General features: G+C 35.1%; 2 protein-coding genes across 3 annotated transcripts; one reads left to right on the top strand and one right to left on the bottom strand.

Moving 5' to 3' along the window:
* Positions 1 to 272: 272 nt before the first annotated feature.
* On the top strand, positions 273 to 2743 carry LOC125807588 (60S acidic ribosomal protein P0-like). The gene is made up of 5 exons (XM_049487325.1): positions 273 to 562; positions 1419 to 1487; positions 1789 to 1887; positions 1970 to 2362; positions 2453 to 2743. Exons 1-5 carry the CDS (start codon positions 305 to 307, stop codon positions 2588 to 2590), a joined length of 957 nt encoding a protein of 318 aa, XP_049343282.1. The 5' UTR covers positions 273 to 304; the 3' UTR covers positions 2591 to 2743.
* A 594-nt stretch (positions 2744 to 3337) lies between these two features.
* LOC125807569 (cell division control protein 6 homolog B) lies at positions 3338 to 10198 on the bottom strand. Of its 2 annotated transcripts, XR_007441668.1 has the most exons (17): positions 9905 to 10198; positions 9720 to 9816; positions 9131 to 9351; positions 7930 to 8004; positions 7746 to 7855; positions 7452 to 7558; positions 7250 to 7309; positions 6757 to 6830; positions 6245 to 6295; positions 6034 to 6083; positions 5602 to 5737; positions 4736 to 4825; positions 4295 to 4357; positions 4114 to 4209; positions 3904 to 3993; positions 3656 to 3777; positions 3338 to 3576 (listed from the first exon to the last, which is right to left on the bottom strand). XR_007441668.1 is itself a non-coding variant. In XM_049487307.1 (16 exons), exons 1-16 carry the CDS (start codon positions 10142 to 10144, stop codon positions 3739 to 3741), a joined length of 1599 nt encoding a protein of 532 aa, XP_049343264.1. In that variant the 5' UTR covers positions 10145 to 10196; the 3' UTR covers positions 3561 to 3738. The 2 variants fall into 2 exon arrangements, 1 of the variants encoding a protein (XP_049343264.1); XM_049487307.1 differs by having other exon boundaries at positions 3561 to 3777; positions 9905 to 10196.
* Between the last annotated feature and the right edge of the window lie 1184 nt (positions 10199 to 11382).

Genomic DNA, 11382 nt, shown 5'->3' with positions numbered 1-11382 from the left:
TTACTCGTGATAAAAAATAATTTTTTAGGTGACTTGAAATTGCCTAATCTAATAAAGAAATTATACTAATTACTGAAATCAAAATATAAATTTTAAGACTTTTAGTTCCCCATTTAGGAATTTTTCTAACTGTTTCTGTGAACGTATATCCATTTACGTACAAGCACCAGTCTCCCTGCACCTGCGAACCTGACCACCTTTTCCATATATATTGAGCTTTAGGGTTCCCATTTTTCACTCTTCTCTCACCATTTTTCTTAGCTCTCTCTTTGTTCTCTCATTTTCTTCGCAAAAAACAAAAGCAATGGCGGTGAAGGTAACAAAAGCTGAGAAGAAGGCTAGCTATGACAAGAAGCTATGTAAGCTTCTCGATACGTATCAACAGATCCTGATTGTAGGAGCAGATAATGTGGGTTCAAATCAGCTACAGATGATTCGAAAGGGATTACGTGGTGACTCCATCGTATTGATGGGAAAAAACACGATGATGAAGAGATCTATCAGGATCCATGCAGAGAAGACCGGAAATAATGCGTTTCTCGCTCTCATTGAATGCCTTGTGGTTTGTTTTTACATTTCTTCTTCATTATACTATTATATTGTTGCTCATATTTCTTCATTTTTTATCATATTACTATATCATAGCAGTACTGATTTGTTAGGTTATATTTCTGCGTCTTCGCTGTTTTGTTTTTGTTTCGTATAATATGTATTCTAACTTTTTCATCTTCAAAAAAATCGGAAATGTATGTTCAAAATCACACTAGAAGCTTTCATTATTTCCTCATTGTTTTTGAGCTCCACTATTTTTTTTTCGGATAAAGGAGGAGTTCTTATTTTTTGAGGTCTTTATATTTTGTTTTGTTGAATGCTTGGAACAAAAGGAATCGGAAGTTTTAGCTATTTTTTGTTAAATAATGTTCTTATATGTAGTTATGTACTGTAATCTTTTTAAACAAAAATATTACTGGAAAATGGAAATGGATGTTCAAAGTCACGATAGAAATTTATTAAAATGTACTATTTCTTTCCTTCTTTTGTTTGAGTTTTGAGATTCAGATCTGGTTAATGATTCTGGGATATCCTTATATGTCAGAATGGTGATCCATTTTTTCTCCCATTCCTCTTTCAATCACTGTTACTGTATTTTGGTTGCTTGGGACGAAAGAAATGGTACTATTTTTTTCCCTAAGAGGTAAGGGGTGAAGGACTTTAGCTGGAATTTGGCAAGTTTAATTTATTGTTGGTGTACTATTAACAGCATTGTCTGTGACTTGTTATATTTGAACAAAAATTGAGTCTAAACAGATAGAGAATTTATATTATTAATTCAACTAGCTTATTTGGGATTGATGTGTAGTTGATTTAATTAGTCAACAATGGCATTTGCCTTAACCCCATTTGTAATATTGTAACAGGGTAATGTGGGACTAATCTTCACCAAAGGAGATTTGAAAGAAGTCAGTGATGAAGTTTCCAAGTACAAGGTAAAATATGTTAATGTCTTACTTTTTTGTTCTCCGTTTTTCTTCCTTTACGTAAAAAACTCTTTGTGTATCATCAGTGGATGTGTAAAAGAGATTAATACTAAATCAACTTGTCCCTGAAATGAACTTCTGGAACAAGAACCTATTATTTGCATTCAAGGACTAGCTAGCCTTTTGCTTTGTTTACCGTTTAAAAATGTGCAGATCAATCATCTGATCTGAGTGTACCAATCCTCACCTGTTGTTTTTGAGTTTATGATGTGAAGTATGAGAATATTAACTTTAACATTTAATGAAAAAGGTTGGAGCACCTGCTCGCGTTGGCCTAGTTGCTCCAATTGATGTGGTTGTTCCTCCTGGAAACACTGGACTTGATCCTTCCCAGACCAGTTTCTTTCAGGTTCAGTTCTTTCAAGATATGCTTCTTAAGCTGCTAATGCTTTTGTTTATTATATATGATCTTACTTCCCGGTGTATTTTAGGTACTAAATATCCCAACAAAAATCAACAAAGGCACAGTTGAGATCATCACCCCTGTGGAGATTATTAAGAAGGGAGAGAAAGTGGGCTCATCTGAGTCTGCCCTTCTGTCTAAGTTGCTCATTAAGCCATTCTCTTATGGCCTGATAGTCCAGTCTGTCTACGACAATGGCTCAGTTTTCAGTCCTGAGGTTCTTGAACTCACAGATAATGATCTTGTCGCTAGGTTTGCTGCTGGACTGACAAATGTTGTTGGTCTCTCCATGACTCTCGATTATCCTACTCTTGCTGCTATTCCACACATGTTCATCAACTCGTACAAGAATGTTCTGTCATTTGCCATTGCAACAGAGTACTCATTCCCTCAGGCTGAAAAAGTGAAAGAGTACTTGAAGGTTTGCACTAACTATGAATTCCGAAAGACCTTTAATTAATATAAACCTGCTCTTCTTGACATTATCTTAACAAAATTCTTTAACTTGCAGAACCCAAGCAAGTTTGCTGTTGCTGCTCCAGTTGCAGCTGCTCCTTCTGCTAAAGCTAAAGCAGCTCCTGCTAAGGAGGAAAAGAAAGAAGAACCGGAAGAGGATGAGGATGACTTTGTTGGTGGATTGTTTGATTGAATTGTTTAATCATCAACCTGTTTGCTTGTTACCTATCAGGTCCTAAGATTTGGTACTAGTTATGATGAATGCTATTTTTGGTGTCTCTTTTAGGATACTTTTGAACAATTTCCATTTGGTTTGCTTTCGTTCAGATGTTTTGTGCACTGAAGATATTAGTTCATTTTGTTTCAGTGGAGTTCTAACTTAAAATTTGAGCTATCCTTAAGTATTTTGTTCCTCTTATTAGCTTTGATTGTTGTATTTGCACATCTCTATGATTATTTGCATTGCTTTATAAGTGGAGAATCAGTGTGAAATATTGCTTTTCAGGTTCATAGGAATCATAACGAGAATCAATTTTTTCTGATCTGCAATATTTTCATCATGCAGAAGGACCAATGAATGCTTTATATTTGCTTGGGTGATAGCAATGTTCAGTTAATTTTTTATAGTGATTTGTTTAGATACTTAAGGCTCTATAAATCTCCTTTTCCCTTCTTTTGTGACAACTCAGAAGATGAACCACTTCCTTCACAAAATATCACCGCAGGCGGTACCGTTCATAAGCTGAGTTTAGTATGGAACCTAGTACAAAGGGTATTGGGACTTCTAAAGATAAAAGAAACTAGGGATAAAGTTATTCACCTTATTTGTTTTCTTTCACTATAGAACAGAAAAATAATGTAATATGTTGAAGTTTTTTTTTTTCCATTGATTCTTGAAGATGAGAATCAGCATCTGATAATAATACGATAAAGTTTACAGGTCAAAATTTGTTTCCAGAAATTCTTGAAATTGAAAGACATTCAATGTTGTATTACCGTATACATCCACAACTCTCTTAGTTGATAGTCTCTTCCTATAATGTACTGTATTTTTCTCTTTGAGAACTAAAAGTATGATAAGGGAGCCACATGGAAATTCCAACATTTAATGGAGAACCCATATGTTCCTGTTCCATTCATCCGTAAGTCATATATAGCCACTTTGACCAAGTTTGATTTCTGTTTTCACACACAACAAACGAGTTAACATATATCCCGTTCCAATAGCATCAACCGAAATACAAGGGAAAAAACGTACCTTCATGTTTGGACCATAAACTGGCAATTTATTTGAGCAACGGAATAAATAATAGAGAAACACAATATTGTTTAAGTCAGTCATCAAGATTGTTGAAGACAATTTCGAAAGAAGCGTATTCCCTGATCCAAAATCAGTGTCAAATATTAGTACAATCACTACATGATCCTTGAAAATTATACAACTATGATTAGCAGGTGTCTCCAAGAAACCAGATCAGAAAAAAGAGCAAAGACATAAATTTGTACCTGCAATGCAAAGGTGATGTCTGCTTCATCTACCTTTAGAGTTACTCTACTTAATTTTTCTTCCCTAGCCTTCCCCAGTTTTAGGATCCCCTGCATTTTTATGTACACCTTGAGTTATTCTTCTTCCCAGTCTTTAATAAAGCACTCATGATTGAAAAAGAGAAAAGTAGACCGAAATGGAGCAACATGTAAGTTTATTTAACACTTTACCTGGTCTCCTAGCACTCTACACATGCTTGATAGCTCCATGATTCCTGCTGGTGGTATTAAAGTTGATTTACAGATATCAAGGTAAGAGATGTTCAGCTGCAATAGATTACAAATTGTTTCAAATCTCGTTTCTCCTTATGCCTACTTAGATCTCACAATTATAGTTACAAATAGAAATTACCTCGCCTATAGTGGCATCCTTCTTCTTCCCCCTGAATAGCTTGACAGCAGAGCAAAGAATAATCTGCAGTGCAGTATACTAAGCATTACTCACCACCATGATATTTTTAAATGCCATACAACATTAATGTTGAAGAACATCATAAAGAAGTGGCACCATCATTGAAAGCATTCAATTCTATTTTTGATTCTAGCTCTTGCATTCAATTCTGCCATCACAAATATTTGGATACTTAAAGGTGTTTCAATACTTTCATCAATGTCTGGATACTTCAACCATAATCCAATAGCTTTCCTTTTTCGTTAATTGGTTTTTATATTCTCCTTTTCTTTCTTCTTTGGTGGAGGGTCAAGAATTCTCTTATAACTAGAAACTTACTAGGAAATGAAACCAAATGAACAGTAGATATCTTCTTATTTCAAGTAACTTGGGAACATTTACCTGTTGATGTTGTGGAAGTGATTGTATAGTATCCACCACTGGCGATCTATATGCCTTTGATAAAGCAATAGCCACATGATCAACCCTAACCTGTTAAGGGGTTCCAACTTTTGAGAAAACACAACATGCTATGTAAAGCGAAAAAGCAAATGAGGATACACAATTCATGAAATTACAGCTAAGACCTTACTGGAGATTAAGGGACCAAGAAAATATAAAAGATACAGATTGCTGAACAAAGTGTTCATTGAAAAGGAAAAATTTAGTAATTGGTGACAGCCTCTTTATCTCTACAAGGTTGGGGTAAGGTCTGTGTTCCACCCTCCCCAAACCCCACCTGTATGTTGGTGAAAAATTCAGTAATAAGCAGCTGAGACTAGTACTGACCCTTACTAGCAGATTCATAAGGGAGAATATAAAACGGTAGGTTTGCAAGCTGGAATAATGCTGGTGTGTTTTTATCATATACGAACAATGAGGTCGAGTATTATAGTTGTTTATAATTCTCAAATACTTATACATCATATTTTGCTTCGGCTCCATTAGTGTAGAATTTGATATCTCAAGGGAGCAAACAAGCACAAATGTGAAGCAACAGAAGTTCAACACTATCTTTATTCTGCTGTTCTGTTACCCTTCAATCCATACTTTCAAATTCTAGATTTGATTAATATCTACAGAAAATTTAATAATATGGAATCAGAGGAAAAGAAGTAATGAGAAGAAACCTATGCAGATGCTGAAGTTGGGATCACACTATGACTTGGCTATAGAAATCAGAGGTACCCTCTCAATTGTAGATCCTCCAGAATGACTAGTTTACAAACTCAAAAACATTAACGAGTGAAAATGACATCAATACTCACAACATTGCTCTCGTGTATAAGTGCTTTATCACAAGCACAATCCCTCTGTTGATCAGAAACTCCTCCATGTAATGATGGTAAATCAAGGCTGTTGATAGAATCTCTTATGTCAGATTCTAACATCTCAATTGCACTCCTGAAACAACAATGAAGGAAAAAAATTACTTATAATCAAGGGAAAGCTGTACAACTAGCTCTTGAAAAATCCATGATCTAGGATTAATACTCTCAAGTGCTCAATGGAGAACTTAAGCATCACTTCTGCTAAAAATACTTCAGCGAATTAGCAAGAAAAATTAATCTCCTTATGCCTTTCTTTTTTTCGCCAGTAACTCACACTACCAGTCATAAACTCCATGACTAAATGCCAGCTCCTCAAATTAAATTACAAAGCTGTTAGGCCATTACAAAGTTGCAGGAATATTCACAAACCTGCATATCCATAGAGCCTTCCTCATATCTCCAGATGCAGAAGCAACTTTCTGCCATTTTAGAAGCACTTATATTAGGAAACAGTGGATTGTGAAATAAATAATTCATGGATCAGAAGTCTGAAGTAGCAATGGGCAAATGTGTAGTCTCACTGCATATATAGAAAGGGCAGAAATAAAACCAAGCAAAATGCAGATGTTAATGTACCTACCCGTGCACAAAGTTCCAATGCTTGAGGCTGGAAGACTGTGTAAGGAAATGCCTGTTCAGCAGTAAAATTATTAGTCACTCTATTAACCATAAGAAATGATTTGCACCAGGTTTAGGGTTTAGGGTCATGCTTTATGCAGATAACATAAAACAGGCTGCAAATATCATCAGCAGACTTCACATTTTCAATTAAACTTATAGACAAAAAGGAAGCAGATAAGTTACTGTAGTAGTATGCAAGTTAAGTGGAGCAATTTCTAATGGCTTCTAGGTTCTGACATTAGAATCAATTGATTCGACAACAAAGCGTCAGTAACATATCATTGGAAGCACTTGAGTTCAAACTTTAGATACGTATGAGTTATGACACCAATCATTGAACTTGTCCTCATATCCTGAGCCCATACCCACTCACGATATAGAGATAACTTGCATTAAATAAATATATCCATTTGGTAGAACTATCACATTTTTCTCACAGGAAGAAGAAGAGAGTATTAGCCATGGAGTTACCTTTAATCTTTGCTGAAGAATGGAGATGATCTGGTCCTTAGAATAGGCACGAAATGTTACCACTGCTGGCTTGCCTGAAAAGTAATGTATAAGTCAGATCAAATACTATTCTACATACAATAAGTAATCTAGCATAAGCTGCATTAAGAGGTGAATTGGCAAATAGGTGCTTTGTACCAAATAACTTTGTTTTATGAAACTACAGAAAATCAAAGAACCCATAACCAAAGCTAGTTGACATTCTCTGTCCAATTGCTTGTGTTGCCACATATTTGGACAACTCTTTGGTGCAGTCATTAAGCAGGGTTCAACAATTTTAAAAATATCTTCTGTGGTAACATTATGAAGCTTGGTGCGAAAAACTTATTAACAGCTTAAATACTTAGATCCACAAGCTAAGACCTGTTTAACCTCTCTGCCTAAACTAGATGAAGTCAGAGAAGATAGAATATGATTTAGAAAGAAACAATCTTACAGAAAGGGAAATACTCACAATTCAAGGATTGTAGTTTTGGAAGAAATTTTTCTGCTAGGTCTATTGCATTAGCAATTCCTGTCAAAGCAGAGTCCCAATTAGGAGCAATCATTAGCAGAATAATAGCTTCTTTTGACAATATCAAAACTAGTCATATTAGAAAAACATAAAATGATTAGACCAAGAAAGTTTGACGTTTGCAGTCCAAGAGCTCCAGTACCTATCAGAATAAATCTGGAGAACGGGAGCGTTGTTAGCATGAACAGCTCATGAAGCACAGCTCTGTCTTTTGTGATCAAGTAATCCAACTCATCAGCAACTATTAACCTGTTCAACGCATTACATTATTAAGCAGAGAAATAGTTTGAATAAAAAACCTAACAAGCACTATCAATGCTTCTTCGAGTTACCATTTTAGGCATCAAGGGTTTCACTTGAAATACCATGGAATCTTGAAAGGAAAAAAGGGAGGCCCAATTGTAAAAATTACTAAAACATCTAGAAGAAAACTCACAACATCTTTGTGACTGCTGACTGCTGCTTGTCAGAAAACATTTTCTGAAGATACTGCAATGGTGATGTGCAACTATTTATCTTTCTCCGTAGTTTAATTTTGTCAAGTATCTGCAATTGTTACCAAAGCATAAGCATGCAGAAATGACTTATTTAGCAGCTGAATCAGTATAATAGCAATGTACCTTGCCAAAAATGTCAGATGTGTTTGACAGAGAACTGCAGTTGAGTGATAATGTGTCTGGAGCCTGAAAACCAGACTGCAATGGACAAAAAAAAAAGGGATGATTAAAATTTTTAGAGTAGTTGGATATACATCTTTGGAAGATTGTTGATGAAGAAAATCTTTTGAAAACCCTTTCACCACTTGCAGAACTCTCATATGAAGATGCTCTCTATGAAACTATTTAATATCACTATATCAGTAAGTAAATACTATAACAATTCTTGCACTTGATGAAGAATCAAACTCAAATTGAAGCATTGATATAGCACTTAAACTTCCCCTGAGCCCTTTATCATGAGGACTTTAATAGTATGACCAAAAGAAACACGATCGAGTCTGGACAACTCCAGTCATGTCTCTTTGCATGTTACAGCATGAAAATTTATCCTTGAAGAACCTCAGATAATCAAACAAGTAGAAGATACAGAAAAAGTAAAAATTTCACCAACAAATATATCGCTAATCTGACAGATGAACTCCTATAATTCAACAACCTACACCGTGTAGTTCAACAAAGTGGGGCCTAGAGTATATGCAGACCTTACCCCAACCTCAAAATTAGAGAGGTAGTTTCCAATAGACCCTTGGTTGAAGGAAAAGCAGTCCAAAGCAGACCATAAACAGAAGTAACGGAAGTACAAGAACTAGAATAATTCATTCAAAAATATTTAAGATAACATTATCACAATAAAGAACATACTAAGAGTCTCAAAAATGCATTACTTGCATATTATATGGTCAAATGAAATCCATTCCAAGCTTAAATCTCAGGAAACAGAATAAATTACCTCTTCCTTGTAAAATTATTTCAAGTGTTCTGTAGCGACTACAATAGCAAACTTTTATTTGAAGCTCCAATTCCTTTCATTTAACATATCTCAATCCTAGTGAAGCACGGTAATTTGTTAAAGTTAGTAGTAAGTAATTCACTACAACATAAAGTGTTAGTTAGTAATTTGACAGCATCTTTTACATGGTTTAGGCCAATAGCACTACAAACTTTAGAATACTGCAAATGGAAATATAGTTCATGAAGTGGATGGATGAACTTGTTTGACTAAGGAAATACAGTTCATTAAAGTATTCACATCATTCCTTAAAAAGCATTAATCTCAAACTAACAAATCAAGTTTCGAAACACACCAAGCAACAAGCTATACCTCTTCTGCCCAATTAACCAGGACCTTGTTAACCTTCTCCATTGATAGAGACTTTCCAGTCCCTGGGCAGCCGCAGATATACAAACTTCCAGCCTTCTCTTGTTCCACTGCTTGCTTACAGAACTCCAGAATTCTATTGTTCTCAACTTCTCGACACACCAAATTTGATGGAGCCCTAGACACATGCAATGCCTCTTTCACTCCATTTAACTGCTCCATATCTACAGATAGAGACGGCATAGAGCACATCTTGAAATTAAAAAATGGCATGACACTAGATATAATGTGAAGATCCTATCCGTTTAACAAAATTAAAATAGATTTTAACGAAATAAGAACAACTATAACAACTAAATCCCAGAGTAGTCGAGATATGCTATATGAATAAATATGTCCATTCTGCTCCAATTGGACTATGATAGTTTATTCAGACAACACATTTGTCAATTTCAATGCTAGAGATTCTCGACATTATCAAACGAATACACAGATCTCTAGAGACAAATTAATAGAACTCCGGGCAAACACTGACCTATTTAGTAAACAGACTCGATTTGAGGAATTAACTAAACCAAATAATCAAACTAACCTTTTGGATTCCACATAGGCTTCTCTAGAAAACTTTCCGATAATCTCCTTTTCACAGGCGATTTGCTCAGATTTACTGCTTTAGCTCCTCGATTTGCCTGAATTCCACAAAAAACAGAAGATCAAATAACATGAATCAGCTAAACATATAATGAAATCATAACATAGTCGGAGAAGTTGAATTACATTTGGAGTACTCTTAGGGCTGTCATTGACACATCGGCGCGGCGATTTCCATTTGCTCGGAGAGCTTTTCAAGGGTGACGGAGTTAAATCCGAAGTTACTCTACTGTCTTCAGTAGTGGAACTGGATCTGAGTTTGCGTTTTTGAGGAGTGGAGTCAATCTCACCGTTGATGGCGATTGGATCGGCGACTTTACTCCCACCGGAGACACGTGTTGAACGACGGTCAACGATTGTCGGCATTTTGAACTTCCGATGAGATGAATAGTGCTTGCAGTGTTCGACTGAAGTGAACGTCTCTGTAGATTAAAAATAATTATTTGCTATTTATATAGGATATATATTGTGTGCTCAGATTCAATTCGTTTCGCGCGAAAGAGGAAACTGCACTAGTGCATTTCCCGCCGTTTCGTAGTGGTTTTTGAAGTGATGAGTTTCTATTGGTGGCCTTTGCAATTGCAATCAATCGGCCCATTAAATAAATCACGGCCCAAATATAAGAAACTAAACACACCTATATGATGGGCTTTTGCATGGATTTCTCCTATTTCGCTGTGATCTTTAATTTTTATCTTCAAATATTATAGTTTTTAATTTTGTTTTTGTTACCCATTTAATGAAATTTTGTGAATCAAAGTATCTTTATTTATGACCTAATTCGTTCAGTAAAGGTTTAGAGAACTTTTGTCTTAATCGGAATAAGTTTGGTAGGAATTAATTTATGTGGCATAAGTTGCATATTGATTCTATGACCAAATTCGCTAGGCATAAGTTTAGAGAGTTTTTGCCTCTTACGACATTTGCTTTGTATGAATTAAGTTATACCTCTAATGACACAATGTGTGAGTTTTGAAACTAAACTTTTGCCTCTTACGACATAAGTTTTGTATGCATTAAGTTATACCTCTGGAGGCATAAGGTGTGAATATTGAAATTAAATTTTTGCCTCTTCCGATACAAGTTCTGTAAGAATTAAGTTATGTGGTATAACTTGCATGATTTTGAAACTGAACTTTTGCCTCTTACAACATGAATTTTGTAAGAATTGAGTTATGCAATATGGCGTAACTAATTATACTGAAAGCGAAAATTATTTGTTGTTTAGATGACCCAATATCCTGTCATAACTTCAATCGCGCGCCTAACTATGTGGAATCCACCTTCTCTGATGTTCGGCTAAGGCCTAAGGGTAATTCAATTACTTTTCAAACTTTGGACCAAAAAAAGTCTTTACTTTTCTAACTAAATTTATGTTTAGTCTTCAACATGTAAATATCTTAGAGTATGTTTCAACTAACATCGTGGTTTAGTAAAATTATCAAATTAAAAGAATATTATTCAAAATACAGCAAATATTGTTATAAACGTCCTTTCAACAGCCAAAGAGACCACGTGACATATCCTCCCAAGAAAATTCAATGTATAGGACCAAAATCCAAAACAGTCTTAGTTAATACTTGCATAATAATATTTGCATTATT

This window comes from Solanum verrucosum, unplaced genomic scaffold (assembly GCF_900185275.1).
Source record: "Solanum verrucosum unplaced genomic scaffold, falcon-dt-bn FXZP01000183.1, whole genome shotgun sequence".
Taxonomy (NCBI): domain Eukaryota; kingdom Viridiplantae; phylum Streptophyta; class Magnoliopsida; order Solanales; family Solanaceae; genus Solanum; species Solanum verrucosum.
This window is presented reverse-complemented; position numbering and strand designations above follow the sequence as displayed.